The sequence below is a fragment of the Antrostomus carolinensis genome, unplaced genomic scaffold (assembly GCF_000700745.2).
Source record: "Antrostomus carolinensis isolate BGI_N321 unplaced genomic scaffold, ASM70074v2 scaffold42592, whole genome shotgun sequence".
Classification (NCBI taxonomy): Eukaryota; Metazoa; Chordata; class Aves; order Caprimulgiformes; family Caprimulgidae; genus Antrostomus; species Antrostomus carolinensis.
In genome coordinates, this window is record NW_010299611.1 from 1 (window position 1) to 16,722 (window position 16,722).

The following is a 16,722-nucleotide window of genomic DNA, read 5'->3' on the forward strand; positions in this document are numbered from 1 at the left end:
TCGCTTTGTGGCACGCTGCTCCACACAGGGACCTGGGAGCTGGCCCCGCTGCCCTGCCATGGCTCACCTGCAGTGGGAATTGCCCTGGCTTCTGGAGGCCTCCTGCTAAAACCAACTCTCGCCCATCCAAACTGATTTAAAACAGAACAAAAAAACCTGCTTTTGTGTTTGCTTTTCTGTGCTTCTGCCTTTAATGCTCCCATTTTCTAGCTGCCAGTCTATAAAAGCTAGAAACTTTCTCTGCATGAAATAAAAGGGAAGGAACCGCCGTTTTGTTGTGTTTCCAGAAGCCGTCCTGATGCCATCAGATACCATCAGGCCCACAGCAGAAACACGAAGCCTGGTAATGCCAGTCTTGCAGTGCACACACCAGCAAGCGCAGCCCCTGCCCCAGAGGGTTTACACAGCTCAGTGCTCGCAGTCTTCCCGAGCTCGACAGGACAAGCGTGGAGGCTGCAGGCAAGCACTGGCACCAACAGCAGCAGCCTAAAACCTTAAAAAATGGTGTGGGAGGAAACTCTAGTCCTAAAAATATCAGTCGCTGGAGAGTGCCTGGGAGGGAGCTGTGCCTGCGAGTCACCCGCTGCTTTGCGTTTTGCCTCTCGCCTTTCTGGGGCTTTGCTTCTGCCTGGTGCCAGCTCTGCCACTGCCACCGCCACTGCCACCGCCACCGCCACTGCCACCGCCACCGCCACCGCGCCGGGCTGACAGACTCTGTGTCTGCACAGGGCTCGGCTGCTGACTGCCCTCACCGGAAAGATGGGAAAGGGCTACAAGGTGGTGGTTTGTGGAATGGCCTCAGTGGGAAAGACTGCGATTTTGGAGCAGCTGCTCTATGGAAAGCATACTGTTGGTGAGATATTTTTACTTTTGGGGGGGGATTGTTTCCTTTTCCAGAATCTTGTTCCGTGTGGGCCCACAAAAAGCAGTAACTGAGGACTGAACTGCGCTGAGGTGAAGGGGGAGATTAATGTTTCGTTGCATCTCTTGGCAGTTCTTGAAATTCAGAGTCCCTTGCTTGCTGATTTTAAAAAAGGCTTGGAGGAGAACCCTTTCTGTGATGTTCCCAGTCATAAAATACGTGAATGTTAAAAAAACCAAACAAAAACAGAAAGTAAGCGATGTGCTTCTATGCCTGAAAAATAAATAGATATCACATGATGAGTGGAGAGACTGTTTAGACACTTGTTCCATCTTCTTAAAGCTTTATTTTGCTTGGTTTTGGCTAGTATTTCATCAAAGTGCTGGAAAGAAAAAACAGCTCTGCTTCAGGTTCCACATTCTGTGCTGAACTTCAGGGGCTGAGCTTCTTAGCTCTCAAATAAATCCTCCTGTGGAAAATGGACTTGGTGCACAAATAAGAAGGAATGAAGGGAAAGCCAGCTTGTTTCCCTGTCTCTGCATGACTTGGCTTTGAGAGGAAAGGCAACAATCAGCAGGCTGATGAATTTTCTCTGCTCACCCAGAAATAAGGGGTGGCACCAGGAGTGAATCTTGGGGCTTTGTCAGAAACCATCTAGTCCATTGGTATCTTTTCCTTGAGCCGGTAAATTAAAGGTTGGGGTAAGGACAGAGAAACACTAGGATTTCTAGAACAGTGCTTTGCAGGCACTGCGCCTTTAAAATGTATGGATGGGAGGAATTTGCTGGCAAAGAGTGGTACCGAGCTGGGTGGTACAGAGCTGGGTGGTACAGAGCTGCGTGGTACAGAGCTGCGTGCTAATACCCTTGTTTTAAAGGAGGATTTCCTCTAATGTTGCAGCAGCATCTGTTTTCAGCATCCTGCTGAGGCCTGGGCACGTAGCCCTGTGTAGCTTTCAGCGTGAAGGTTGCAAAACCAGCAGGCTGAAGGTCCTTCCCTTTGCTACTGACCTGCCTCTCCTCTGCGCTCGGTGACTGTCAGAGGCGCCCGAGCAGCGTGAGCAAGGCCACGTTGCTGAAATCGTACTGCCTCGCATTACTTCCTGCCCCGAGCTCCCACTGGCAACCCGGGCAGGAAGGATATTCAGGTGTTGCTGATCGGAGGAGCTATTTATGGAACCAGCCATGTCCATGATTATACAACGTCATGTTTACTGGCTGACATAACTGGAGGGAGGCCTCGTGCCCAGGGTTTAGCTGCGGGTGTCCCTCCCGAATGCTCCACTCCAGCTCAGCCATTGCACAACACAGGCTTTCCCCCTCCTCTCTCAAAAGATCAGTTTTCCTTTCCTGCAGCTCTGCCCTTATTTTTTAGAAAGTCCGTCTGTTCAGAGCCAGCTAGCAAGGCAGCTCACCGGGTCCAGCAACATGGACACAAGCTGTTTCAAAACCTGTGCTTCCTGACTGAGCTCGGGAGCAGCTCTGCGGCCCGTCCGAGGGCTGTGGGGCCGTGGGGAGGGCTGCAGAGCCAGTGCACAGAGGCTTTCAGTTCCTGACAGCATCTACATCCCCTCCCAGTGACAAGAGGCGTGTTCGAACTTAGTTGTAGGCTCAGAGCACAAGGTCCAGTGCCATCCTCTGAGGTGTCCTAGCCACTGACAGAGAGGTCTTCTCCTGGCTGTAAATCAGCAATGAGTCTATGTCAGCGCTCCCGTGCCTCCCGGTGACTTTCCTGTGAAAATTGGTGGCACAGCTGCTACCAGGGAAGTGACAGCTGCTCTAGAAAGCCCTTGGCTTTGAGCCCGTGCTCCTGGCTGCGTGCTTGGTGATGGTGCTGTAAACCCAGTTGCACTGCGTTTCTTTTCCTAGAAAAATGTGCACCTTCAGCTCTCCCTGGCTTGTCACGGGTGACGTCCCTAAGTGCTGCTGCTGCTTACATGGTCTTACAGGCACTCTTGCAAAAGCACCAAGATCGCTTGAGTTCAAAGAGGAAAAAATACTCAGGAGGGAGGAATACCCCCCAAAAAGGAATGCTTGTGCTGCTGGAGCATGTGAGCAACAATGTGTGGTAGTGGGCTTTGTGCTGGGCTTTCAAACTGCAAGAGGGGCTGTTTGCTTTGGGCCCCAGGATGAGAGAGGGCAAAAAGATGAGAGATGCTGTCAGAGCCATGTAAAGTAACATACGTTACTCGCATGGCAGCCTCTCTGGCTAAATCGATGCAAGGAGCCAGACAGAACCTGCAAAGAGATGTTTGAAATGGGTGCAGATTCAGCTTGGAGTCACATAGAGACTATATTGCCATAGGTCAGGCCAGATAGTTGTCAAGGCTTGCACATAGGTATATGGTTGCCTGGTACCTGGGATGATCTCTCTTTTTCTGGCTTCAGTGTTGTGTTCGTCTACCTTCTCTTGCACTCCCAAGGAAGAGGGTCCAGTCTTTTCTCCTTGGTCATGAAGTGGGTCCTTCACTGGCAGCAGAAGTTTGTCCCACTAAATACCTGCAGTACCTGGCACTGCTTGGCCTGACCTCTCTTGAGAGGGCTAACAGGAGAGTTGCTGGTTTAACTTTGGCATGGGACATATCTGCAAAGAGGATAAGTATATTTCCTCAAACAATGTTCCCATACAGTGATGGTGCAGAAAGGAGCCTTTCCTTTGCCTTTAAAATATCTCTGACCCCTCAACCTCTGGTAAAGCTTATCAGCTCAAGAGGAGGAGATGAGAACTCTTCCTGTAGAAAATACAATTTTCCTTATCTCTGCCTCCTGGCTGTGTAAATAGCTGGTATGGCCAGGTTATTCATAAGCAGCTACTTCAAATTGTCTTACTAGCTGGGAATGAAAACACCATATATTACTGTGGTAGAACCTATAATGGCAGAATTTGCCTTGCTGGGTCTCAGCTGGAGGGATTTGGGGTTTTGGCTTTCACAGCTCCAAAGATGTGGAGGCTAATTAACCAAATTATGCATTCTTACATCTTTGTTTCTTAAATCAAAGCTACCTCCTGACAGACCTGCAGTCAGCTTTGCATTTTAGAAATAGATGAAAATGGAGCTGAAGTTATGCAATGAAAGGTCACAGCCGTGGCGACTGGTTGGTGGGACCAGAATTTAACTAGCAGCTAAATCTAAATAGACCAGCTCTTGTTGAGGCCTGTCCAGCTCTTCTCCGAGTTACAGATCCTCTGATACACTGTCATTTGAGATCTAAGTAAGCAAAGCTTGTTATCCTGCAGTTTACAAACACAAGAAATAGCAGGCTTCAGGAGCTCTTTGCTAACTTCCTGCTGGAAAAGAGGGAGGGAGAGATTACATAGGAGATCTTCAGGGTACTCAAGGAGACACAAAATTTGAACTGCATTTATGTTTGAGAGTCACTTGGGAACTTCTGAAATACCATCCATCTTGAAATTTTGCTTTCTTTTGGTATCTGCAGTATCTCTGCCTTGCCTAGCCTGAGTGTTCATTAGTATATTGAGCCTTTTCCTCACTGGGAAACCACCGGGGGATGAAACACCACTCAATTTACGACTGAGGCTTCCCCTTGCAGTTCCTCTGTGGCAGCAGTGGGTAACATAGATGGAGACCTTTCTGCCTCTCCCAAGACTTGCACCAGCTCAGTAGGCACTAGAGAACAGCATCAATCTTCTGCCTGTTCCTCCTTTCCCTCCCTAACTGTGGTAGTTTCACTGGTCCAGCCCTTGGCCAGCAGACAACACAGCCATTCACCCACTTCCCCCCGACCCCCAGGGGATAGGGGAGAGGACTGGGGGGCAAGGGTAAGGAGACTTGTAGGTTGAGATAAGAACAGTTTAATAATAGAAATAAAAGAAAACTTAAAAAAACCCCTAAACAACTAATATTAAAATAGTAGTGATAATGATAACAGTAATAAGATATGCAAATGAGCGATACCCAGTGCAACTGCTCACCACCCGCTGATAAGCCCGGCCCGTTCCCAGATAATGATCCCAGAGGAGCAACAATCCCGAACCGAAACCGCGATCCCGGGAGAGCGAGAGCCCGAGAGAAAACCCGTGTGAATCTACCCCCCGTGTTCCGGTCAGCCCTGGTTAATGTCCTGACATGACGGGACATGATCTGGAATATCTCATTGGCACATCCAAATGCCAGTTCTGGGGTTTGCTGTTCACTGCGCTTCTCCCTCCCAGTCCTAATGCAGCTGGGAACCAGCCAGACACGGTGGCCTTGAGCTCCAGCAGCAACTAATAACATCAGTACTGTTATCAATGATGTTCTCATAGCAAGTCTGAACTGAAACCAAAACCACAGCTATTCTAACTACTGAGAAGAAAATTAACTCTGTCCTAGCAAAACAAGGACACTAACTTTTTTCATTTTTAGTTTCCAAAGAAACCACAGGATTGTTCGCTGTCTTGTTAGTTTCCCTTTCCCCCCAATAGCTTCTGAACCTGAAAGCTGGTTCCATCTACCTGTTCACCTGGGCCACAGCAGTATCTCAAAATAGGTTTCCATAAATTTAGAAAAACTGGTAGCAGGAGTGAGCAATAATACTCTCCTTCAAGGAAAACCTACTCCAGCTGGCAGCAGTCTGCAGGGCAGCGACTCTCCAGCACAAGCTGCCCTTGCCCACCCAGGTAGCGAAGGTGGCAGGACACCTGGGGACCTGGGGACAGCTGAAGGAAAGGAGAACCAGGGTCCTTGTGACAGGGAGGATGGGATGGTGCCAGACACCTTCCTAGGATACTGGGCTTTCCTGAGGAGTTCTGCTGCTCGTGCAACAGCCTGCCTGGCGCATGTTTGAATGGAGACTGGGAAAGCATGTGAATGGGATGGTACTAACAAGAAGTGTAAATATCACTGGCAGCGAGATATGGCTAGCACGTGGTCTGGGCTTTGTAAGCAGGGCCTAGAATAATGGGATACAGGTATGTCTAAAAATTATCTGTGTTTCCTTAGGAATCTACTGACATACACTCCCCCTGATGTACGGAGGTGAAATTTCACCTCTGGAATCTGATCCTGATGCATAAATTCCAGTTCCCTCCACAGTGCCCCCACTGCCCCATTTCACATCAAAATTTGTTGCTCTATTCTGCTGACTTCCAGATCTTAATTTTTCCTCTTTGTTTTCAAGTAGGATGATAAAAGACATAGTTTTCCCTGCTACTTCTAATGCCATTAGGAAGAAACTGTTGTAGGAGAATGTGGATATATTAAAGACTGTTGAATTACAGTGCAGCATTTAGATGATAAAACCCTGTAAAACATTCTTCATTGCTTTCTAAAAAGAAAACTTAGGTACTTATGGTCCCTTCCTTCTTGCCAAAGTAGTATTTACTGATGCTGGGTATTTCTGTGTGACCTGTCTGTCCAATGCAAGGAGGCAGAAAGGGCTCTGTTACCTACTTCAGTCTTTAAAAATGCCCTTGTAACACATTCTCCAACCACACGGAATGCATTTGTACTTCCTCTTTTTATTAACCTCTGTTTTGTCCTTCTGCTCTTAGTTTTGCTCCCACACATTAGCAGGGCTATATTTGGAGGCGAGATAAATTAATTAGTTGCAAACCTAATAAGAGTTTGATCTATGAGGACTGCACAGAGAGGGGTAAAAAGAACAGCTTGTGCCACTTCCCTGCACAGGAATGCTGCGTACATCATGGGAAACCATCAGCGTGGGTGGAATGCTTTAGCTTGTTTGTTAATATGACGTATTTTGAATAGTCTCATTGAATGTAGTAAAATCCATATTTTCACAGACCAGATAATCCCTTGTGGTTTTTTTTTTTCTTAAACAATACACTAATATGGTTCCTTTCTGGCAGAGAAAGAGAATAATGCAGGACTCATTATTGTAGCCTTGCAGCGGGTAACAGTTCGTGTATACAGGAGTGCAGCGGGGGCAAAGACATTGATTGCAGCGGTTTTGATACCTCAAACCCACTCGGAAAGTACAGCTACTTTATACACAGTTTGCTGGGACCTGTAACCTTATGCACCTGCATCCAGGGGGAACACAAAGCTAAGGTGATCTATATATTTTCAGATTTGGCTTGGAAAAAAATCGTTTTACTTAGTTCAAAATAAGCTGCCTTGAATTACCTCATGTTTACTATGGGGAGAGGAAGGAAGGAGAGCCAGTATGCAGATAGTTACCATGGAGCTGGTGATACATGTATGAAAGCTTGTTACCTTGTGCATGCTCTTACCTTGCAGTAAATGAGCTTGCTCCTATTAGCAAATTTTAAAGCCCTAAGGGACAGAAAAAGCTCCCTGCGTATCTGAGTAAACATAGCATGCAACTTTGCTTCCATGCAAAAATCCCCTGCCCTTTCTGGCTTGATTTCACTTGTTGGTTAGTTGTACCACCAATACACATTAATTTCCAGAATTATTGCTTTGGCTCCTGCTTCTGCTGTACAATCCAGCTCGGTATGAAGCAAAGAAGTAGGCTCGAGATGTTAGTACTTGACTATTTGGTGTTCCTTGGCTCTTCTTCCAAAAGGGTATGTTTGGGCAGGCCCGTTTGCAGCATGTTTGGCCCAGAACTGGGGCACTGGGTGGCTGGAGTTTGGGAAAACGGGGGGAAGAGCCATTTTTCTTATCCCATCCTGTATGTGCATATTGTATAGATTAATTTTACAGGCATAATCATGTGCTCAGGTGATTGTACTTACACAGTGTCACTATTGTAAATAACTGGTGTGGTGATCTATGAATACAGCCCTTCATGGGGATGTCAGGCAAGGTCGGGTCCAGGTCAAATCGTTCCAGAAAACATGCACTGAAAGCTATTGTAAGGTAAAATTCTGCTGTACTGCAAGTAATTCTTATAGTGGTGCTGTATTTACACCAGTTGAATTTGCCTGCTTGTTTTATAACAGGCTTAGAAGAGGGTGCCACAATGGAAGACGTGTATTTGGCATCAGTGGAGACAGACCGAGGCGTGAAGGAGCAGTTACGGCTGTACGATACCAGGGGGCTGCAGGAGGGTGTGGAATTGCCAAAACACTATTTCTCTGTTGCCGACGGCTTCGTTCTCGTGTACGCCGTGACCAGCCTCGAAGCCTTCCAAAGAGTCGAACTGCTCAAAAAGGAGATCGATGTCTTTAGAGACAAGAAGGAGGTAAATGCACGGTGCCTTAACTGCTTGGCTTATCGGTATATCGGTGATAGGAAGTTAAGGTTGCAAAGTATCGGTTTTGTTTCTGTAAAACTCTCATGTGAAGGAAAACAAATGTACCCACAGCCTTGGGCAATCCAGCAAAAAGAAGCTTTCTCATGCTGGGGAAGCCTAATTCACATGCCATGCAGGTCATGCAAAAGAACGTGGGTTTTTTTTCCCTCCTTACTTCCTCTACTGCAGCTAAAATTCAGTTAGCTGAATGCACCAGCCAGGACATTTATGACTAATAAAACATATGGTCTACAGCAGCGCGGTCCATATGTTTTTTTAGATATTGTACACGGGAAGTCAAGTGCGTAGAAAAATAGAAGGAAGGGTATTATCTTTGTTTGTTTTGTATTCATGTACTTGATGGCTTCCAAACTAGTGTAATTGACAATGGGTCTCCCAGACATTAGTCAATTGGCAAAGCGGCTTTAATGTATTTTAACAACCATATTGAATCAATTCAATTGTGTGAAATGACTGCTCTATTTTCCCTTAGAAAGCAGCTAGTGTTTTCAGCTGACAGTGTTCCAGCTTAGCTAAACAAATATAACTTGCATATGGCATTAGTATTATGGCTTTTCTTACAGTATCTTTATATACTCAAATAGTTTTCCCTGTTAAATGTCTTTAGCCTACAGCTTTCCAAATGTCTGGTTTATGCTGTTAAAAAAAAGTGCATGAAGAATTAATGGGTAATGGCAGGGAGAGACTTCCCCAAAAATGGAACTTGTTTAGTACTGTCAGCACACAGGGTGGTGGAAGAGGGCAGGGTTCCAGTTTGACAGCAGCTGAACATGCAGTCACAGCAGAGGCAGGTTAGCTGGTGGGGCTGGTGAGAGCTGCAGACTGTCACGTATGTCAGGGATATGGGAGTCAATCTGAACTCCCCTGCAGGGCAAGGAAAGGTGGATGAGCAGGAAATTTTTCCAAGGCGCCGTGTTTTGTGAGGGCCCTGATTTGTTATTTTACAGCATGGTGTAATGCAGAGAGGGAGTCATGGCCCCAACGGGATCTGCGTCCCTCTCTCTTGCGTTACCTGCCAGAACTCCCCTCTGGTGCAAGCAGGTATTTTAGAAAACAGCCAACTTGCTTATCCTCGGGAGAGCTTAAAAGTTGTGATCTTGACTGAGGATAACATAGTCAAAAGAGTGATGCCTACGACAAGATGGATAAATTATTTTTATTCCTCTGATTTCTAGACCATATAAAATATGCTTTGAAACAGATAGAAAGTAAGATCAGGATTCCTACCTTAAGATAGCAACAGGAGGCTTAAAAGTTTGGGTTCTGATAGGAGGCATCCTTAACTGAATCAGGGATGTATCTCCGCACACACGTGTGTGCTACACGGCTTTTGAGCTGGCAGGAGTTCACCTTGTGGAGTGGCACAGTCCCCTGTTGTGTGGTAGACAACAGAAAGCACTGAGGCAAGTTCCTTGCCTCTGCTGGCTGTGGAGACTCTCCAGCATCACCTTAAACCCTGGCCAAATTTTATACTAAATAGAGGCTGTGTTCTCTTGCATTGACAGAGCTTAACCATAGGTGAAATTCAGTTGGAGCATCTGGTAAATGCATATGAAGATTATAGCTTCTTTCAATGCCTTCACAGAGGGAAAAATCATTTTTTTCCAAGCACCATGGATGGGCTGCTATAGAAAAGAAAGGAAGCTTCAGACTTCACAGGAACAGGAGAAACATCTCTAGCTGGAAAGAGACAGAAGACTTCTTGAAATTAGCCTGGTGAACAGGAAAGAGCAAGCAGGTGTGGCCACAGCAAAAACCCCAGATCATCATCAAGAGAGAATTTTATCACTTGGTCTTTGTCAAACCACTAGTGTACAGCTCAGACCACAGTTTGACTAAGAACTATAAATATTGTTTTCCCTAAGAGCTGATACTGGTAAAATATTTTTAGAAAATGGTTAACTTAAAATAAGCAGTAGCAGTAACTTTAAATGGGCAGCTCTACCTTCAGCACTTCCTAGAACTGACGTAGCAGACAGGCTGCTGAGCTCAGCCACACTGTACTGGCTCAGTGATACAGAAGCCACTTGATTGATCCTTACAACTAAGAGTCTGACTTGATACAGCTGTGCTGCTCCCATCAGCTAACTGGCTGCTCTTGAAACCACTTCCAAGAGGATGGTGATGGTGCTTATCTGACCCTTTCAGCAACAGAAGAGTGTCCGCTTCGCTCCCTCTCGTGACTTAGCGTGCATGTGGCAGCGGGCAGCTTGGTGGGCTGGGAGAGGGGCTTAACAGCTCAGCCTGCCCAGCAGCCTGCCCAGTCTGCCTCAGGGAAGGGTTGGCTTTCGTTATGTTGTAGGCTGGGGCGTGGGAAAAAACAGGCTGGGCAAAATCCACAGCTGTGGGGTCCAGGCTTTCTCTGCTGCCTGCATTTCCTCTCTCAAGCATCCACTGCTCTGACCTACTCAGATGTCATGCTCTTACCATTTGTCAAGGACAGCTCAATTGCCAAGTCAATGGAGAACAGGACCGGTTAACTTTGGCTCTCTTGGGTATTGTTTCCTTTTAAGCAGCTGGGGGGAGAAAGGGAAGTCCTGCATATCCTATGATTAAAACCAACTCCCAGCCCACAAGTAGGTGAGGTTAATTCAAATCGCAGACCCTGATCTTCCAAACTACATGCAGCTCACCTTGTGCCAGCACTGTTAAAGAACAGGTCTGAACTGCATTGCTACTTACCTGCTTTTTAAAAGCATCGTGAGTGGTGGATACTTTTTGTATAAAGCTCACCCTTTTGTTTTGTTTGTAGGTAACAGTTATTGTCTTGGGAAACAAAACTGACCTCCTGGACCAAAGGCAAGTGGAAACAGAAGCAGCACAGCAATGGGCAAGGGCCGAGAAAGTGAGACTGTGGGAAGTGACTGTGACAGATCGGAAAACACTGCTTGAGCCCTTCACCTTCTTAGCTAGCAAACTCTCCCAGTCCCAGAACAAATCAACATTTCCCTTGCCTGGAAGGAAGAGCAAAGGGAATAACTGTGATAACTAAGTTCCCTTAGCATTGTCTGCTGCTGCCAGGTCACAGCCTAAGTCCTTTCTGTGCCATTTGCTTCTCACAGTTTCACGTAAAGCAATAATCTCATTCAGCAATAAAATCAGTGAGTTTATGGCTAAGAGGTATCCTTCCTTCTCACAGACTTGACTTGAAAAAGTCACTAGTGGTAAAAGCCTTAAAAAGCACTTCATGAGAGGAGTTATCTAGCAACAAGGGTTATGGAGAAGGGAAGGACAGGTGGATGCCTCTCTGGCAGGGGCTTTGATTATGCCTGGATACAGCCATGTTGAAGGACAAATCAGCAAGCTTATCTTTAAGCAATTCCCCTGCAGAACTGTAGCCTCTAGTCACAAATAGTACTAGATGCAATAAAGCATTCAGTTTGGAGAGAAGATATGTTTGAAATGGCAACAGTCCTTTTACCTTGACCAGGGTCACAGGGCTTTTGATGCTGCAGGAGGCTGAGGTTAGTGTGTTGTTGCAGGAGAAGGATTTAGGGCAGAAGGAACAACTACCAGCAGATTTATCTGCTGAAATTCTGCTACTGTCTGGAAGGAAAAAAAAAAACCAAAAAAACCAAACCCCAAATCGTGGGAGATATTAGAACAGATCTACCCTGAAGCTTGTCAGCAAAGTCTGGCAAGTAATGCTTTCAGCTCAGGAATTTATACGTACAAACCAGAAAAGCTCTCAGAGCACCCATTAATTTAACTGCGACCTGAAGGACAACATAGCTGGACATAGTTTTGTTCCAGCATGTCCAGTACAAATCAGTCATATTCACACAGGTGATAATTTTACTGAGAAATTATACAGAGCAATGCTGTGTGCAGGAGGTGCTGCCCAGGCTCTGCTTAGTGCATTGTGTAATGCTCCCACCCAGCCGTTCAGCCAGGCTGCAGTAATCCACCCTCCGTACGAAGTTCCAGGACAGATAACAACCAGTACAAAGTGCTGTACGACTGTCTGAGAGGGGCTATGGGGTGTAGGAGGCTGTCTTTTGGGAATGTCCCTGTGGCAAGTACCCAGAAATACCTGTGCAAATGGCCTTGCTCTTAACACGCTGGCTGCACAGCGTTCAGCAGCAGGAGCACAACTGCACGTGCTGTATCTGACTGTCCACGCTGGGAAACGTGTGCTGCAGGAATCTGCTGTCCTAGGTCAGCCTGTCAGTAAGCTAAACAAAGCTGGATATAGAGGGACAGAATGAGCAACCATTCCCGGAGAGAGTGCCCAGCTTTGGGCCTCCACCAACCTCTTGTACTAAGTGACACTAGCTTTTTTTTATATTTGTAGACAAGAGTGGGGAGAGGGAGTGAACTACCAGTTCCCTCATTCTCCACTAAATTAATGTTGTTTTGAACAAATACTGAGAATTTCACTGTGAGTCAGCAAACCCACGAGCAGTATTTGCACTGTCATATCATAACTGCTAAATAGCAAGTATGCTTAATGATCATAATTAAGCTGTGTGCTTATAGCATTGCTCTTCCTGAATACTGACAAATTAAGTCCGTCAGCATTACTAATGTCAGAGCAGCAGTACAATCCACTAAAAACTAAGCAGGTATCCTACCTTTATAATGAAGGTAGACGAAACTGTTTATGTGCTTTGCTTAAAATAGTTTGGATTGCTGTGGCCAAGGAGTAAGATAAGAGAGCAATTATGAATGAGCAAGCTCTTGTAATGCCCTGCTGGAAACATAACAATTGTTTCCATTGCAACACTGCAGCTGAGTAAGCACTATTAGCATGACCTCCCCCAGCCTGGCTAGTAATAGTCACTGTCCCCAGCGACGCTGCAGAACAACACTCCCTCCTCACTCATTTCCTACTGAACACGTGCCCTCAAGACTTCTCCCTACACAGAGGACTCCGCATCTCTCTGCATCCTTGGGAAGCGGGGGCAACCTCAGAGCAGCAGCGGTTCACCTCCCTGCTGCAACCTCTCACCAAAGAATTGGTTATGTTCCTCCTCTTCAGCTTTGCAGAACACTTCTCCTAGAAGGGACTGGATTCAGCTTTGGATCAATCAAAATGAAGGACCTCTGCTAACCACAGATTGTCACTGAAGCTGACCCCTGAGCCAAGGAAGCGCAGCGTGAGAGGTCAGAATTACCTGAGAATGCACGGAGATGGAAGGGACAGAGATGAGTGGTTCCTGTCCAGTTCTGCACCCCGCAGACTCGGTGCCAATTCCACTACCAAGACTGATGTCACCTGTAGGCTGCCAGAGCCACGCTGTGCGAGATCAGCTTGCTCACTTGCTCCCCTGGACACTCAGGACTTGACAACGTTTTAGGAAAGGCAAGAGGAAAAGGGATCTTCTGAATGACTGTTTTTCTAAGCAGGTTACATTAAGGCAGGCACGTTATCTTTGATTTGGTTACATTAATTAGAAATGAGTTTAGATAATTTTGGGTATTCACAGAAGCAACCACCACCATTTTCTTTCATAAGCTTATTCTCAGACTTTTTAAGCACTCAAATCAATTGTCTTTTCTATATACCATAGTATTTTATTGACAAATGTTGGAAAATGTAGTGTCTCCTCTCCAAACAATCTACGCACAGTGGCTGGTACCGAGTAAAAATGAAACTCACTGTAGTACAGTTTTACAAAGGGTTAATAAGTACAGAGTATAATGTAGTAGCTAAAGGGTAGAACATGTATTTTGTTCTTACTATTCCACTGACTCAAAACCTGTCCTGTGTCACCGAGATCACCTACCTACTACAAAGCTACGCAGTCCCTTCATAATTTAATGGAGAAAAATTATTATAAAAAAGAATAAATAAATCAGTAAATTGAACCATCTTTCTCTATTCCTCTTAAACTTCTATGCTGCTGAATATATACTATGCAGATCAGTCACCCCAAATCAGCCACTCCTCGGCCCCACAATTAACTTGGCACATCCTGCCGGCACAAAGCAAGGAGCCGACGGAAACCTACTGAGATTAAGCCATTTACCTCCTCACTCCTCACTCAGTAAGAGAGGAGGGAGGGATTACCAGAGATGCTCCTGGTGTGATGTAGCTATATACCAACAGTTCCCCTAGGCCGAGCCAAACCGCTGAGGGAGCACAAGCACCGGAACAGACGTTGTCTCAGAAGAAGGCAGTTCAGCAGATGAGGCTAACACGCTACTGCCCACCATCAACCACCAAAGGAAGGGTACCGCTGATTAACAGACTACTTTGGGCCAAGTTAGATCTTATCTATCTACATACAGATGAAATATATAAGTCAAATATATACAGAATTTAAAGTACCAAAATAATCTGAGAGCATGGATGACCATCCAGCACTCAGAAGAATGTCGCAAGGTGAAGTACTTGCCATGTGAAAATAAATCTGTACTTCCGGCCTTTACCTTAAGGGAGTGGTCAAAAATGCCATATGCACAACTAACAACCCTGTTGCTACACGCTTCAACGTGTCTCTAGGAGATAATCTTTGTAGATAGTTAAAAGATCTACAGATTAAGTCTCCTTTACTCTCCTTTAATGTGTCTTCTGCTAGCTTACCAGGACAAAATTCCTTCTCCTCTTCCAAGTGGCAACAGACCACTCCATCAGAAAACCATGAAGATATTACCTCCTTCCTTTTGCTTCCTGCCTGTTTCCCTTCCAGATCTCTTACACTTTTCCAGTTGTACTTTCAAATAATGTGCCAGTCCTGAAAAGCCAATACTGTTAAAACAAGCTAAAGAGTAACTAGCATGGACTCTGCAGCAGGTTGCCACCTCATGGGCCATGCCAGCCTGCGTAACACTTACGCAGCAAACAGCTGAAAACATCTCGCGCTGTCATTCTTTGCAGTTGTCTAGAAGTGTCTTCCCAAAATAGCAGCAGTCGGTGCACTCACCTGCAGATCTCCCTTGTCCTCAATGACACTGTAATCCTCAAAGCGTACTGGGAGAGACACTGTTCTGGCAAAATGACAAAGCAAGGCACTAAGCAGAAATCTCTGCCTCTTCTTTTTTTTTAAACATCTTTTTATTAGCACAGTAACAAATGCAGACTTAAGTAGCCCACAACATACAACCAATCCACTGAGTGACTCCTATTCCACGCCTTACAGTTAAACAGCTTAAGGTATTTCACTACAGGTTACCGTAAGTCCTGATTAAACCCTTTATTCTTTTCACAAAGATAGATTGGCTTATAAAATAATACATTAACTACTTCTCATTTCATATATGAGGCCATATATCCACCTCTCCGCATCACAGATCATGAGATGACAGTCTTTAAAAAGGATTTGTTAAATACCAATGTGCCCTCCATAAGGGAAAACAATCCTGACATCTTTTTACAAAAAAAAAAACCCAACAAACTCAACCCAGAACAAAATAAACCCCTCAAACAAAAAAACAAAACAAAAAGCAAAAACAGTGTGTAGAGTCTTGAAAGGACCTTTACATAAATGTCAACATATGTACCTGTACAAAATTAAGCTGTTTTAATCTTTTACATATTACAAGCAAACTGAAAACCAAAGAAGTCTAAGAAGTTTACATTCTTCTTAGTACTATATGTGAGCTAATATTGCTGAACTAATTACAGTCTTAAAATATGCTGTTCCCAATCCTAGCTGTCTACTGTAGCAAGATACCTTAAGTTACAACAACAAAATCTTAGGAAATAAAAGACTGAATAAAATCTGTTATAGAAATACCCTACTCTTTACCAGCACCCTCCCTCCCCCCACCCCTTCAAAATCATAAGCAGCTCTTTCCATCACAGACGAATAACGTAAGAGTTTGATGAAAATCCGATTTATGTAGCGTATCTTTTGGTCCATTGTCTGGCCATTCTGTCATGCTCTGCTCTGTTAGTCATATACTGAGTGGCAATGCTTCCAACCAGGGGGTCAGCTGAAAAGGAAACAAACCACTTATTTCAGACAAGTTACTGAATAAAAACTTAGAAATAAAGCTGAAGTGTGAATATTTCCTTTAATCCAAGGGAATCACACAGGTAAGGTATATTGCAACAATCTGAATGTACTGAATTGATGGTCTGCATCTTCATTGATTTGCATGTATTTATGGTGATGTACTAATCTATTACTTAATAAAGAGCAAAATACCAATTAAGTTTTAAGGAGTTTAAAAATACAACAATCCAATAGTCACAGAATCATAGAATGGTAGGGGTTGGAAAGGACCTAAGGAGATCATCTAGTCCAACCCCCCTGCCAGAGCAGGTTACCTACACCAGGTTGCACAGGAAAGCGTCCAGGCAGGTTTTGAACATCTCTAGAGAAGGAGACTCCACAACCTCTCTGGGCAGCCTGTTCCAGGGCTCTGGCACCCTCACAGTAAAGAAGTTTTTCCTTAAGTTTGTGTGGAACTTCTGCTGTTCCAGTTTGTGCCCATTGCCCCTTGTCCTGTCACTGGGCACCACCAGTCATATTTTGCATTACTGAGGACCTTCACCAATTCATGTGTTTCAGGTTTATTTTACCCCTTCTAAAAGTGCCTGGGACATACTCATTGCTAAGTGCACTCATATCTATATATATCTGCCTTCTAGGAAAAATCACATCGCAAGGAGAGGTTTTATTTTTCCAACAAGTTTATTTTTATTATATGTAATATATTGTGAAATCTGCTGTTTGTCTCATCTTTAGACACATACAGGAATACAACCTGTAAAACTGACTTTGG

General features: G+C 45.1%; 1 protein-coding gene across 2 annotated transcripts; it reads left to right on the forward strand.

The window, feature by feature from the left end:
- The first annotated feature begins 730 nt into the window (after positions 1–730).
- LOC104519842 (NF-kappa-B inhibitor-interacting Ras-like protein 1) lies at positions 731–11,225 on the forward strand. Of its 2 annotated transcripts, none has more exons than XM_010162852.1 (3): positions 731–853; positions 7,733–7,974; positions 10,799–11,225. In XM_010162852.1, the coding sequence occupies exons 1-3, from the start codon at positions 760–762 to the stop codon at positions 11,036–11,038; spliced, it is 576 nt and encodes a 191-aa protein (XP_010161154.1). In that variant the 5' UTR covers positions 731–759; the 3' UTR covers positions 11,039–11,225. The 2 variants fall into 2 exon arrangements, with proteins under 2 accessions (XP_010161154.1, XP_010161155.1); XM_010162853.2 differs by lacking the exon at positions 731–853 and adding an exon at positions 7,215–7,354 and having other exon boundaries at positions 10,799–11,146.
- The last annotated feature ends 5,497 nt before the right edge of the window (positions 11,226–16,722 follow it).

Bases quoted from the DNA above. Each gene is read 5' to 3' on its own strand.
- LOC104519842 (XM_010162852.1), top strand. From the start codon at position 760: ATGGGAAAGGGCTACAAGGTGGTGGTTTGTGGAATGGCCTCAGTGGGA. The intron at 854-7,732 runs GTGAGATATTTT...GTTTTATAACAG, and splicing joins CTATGGAAAGCATACTGTTG to GCTTAGAAGAGGGTGCCACA. The intron at 7,975-10,798 runs GTAAATGCACGG...TTTTGTTTGTAG, and splicing joins TCTTTAGAGACAAGAAGGAG to GTAACAGTTATTGTCTTGGG.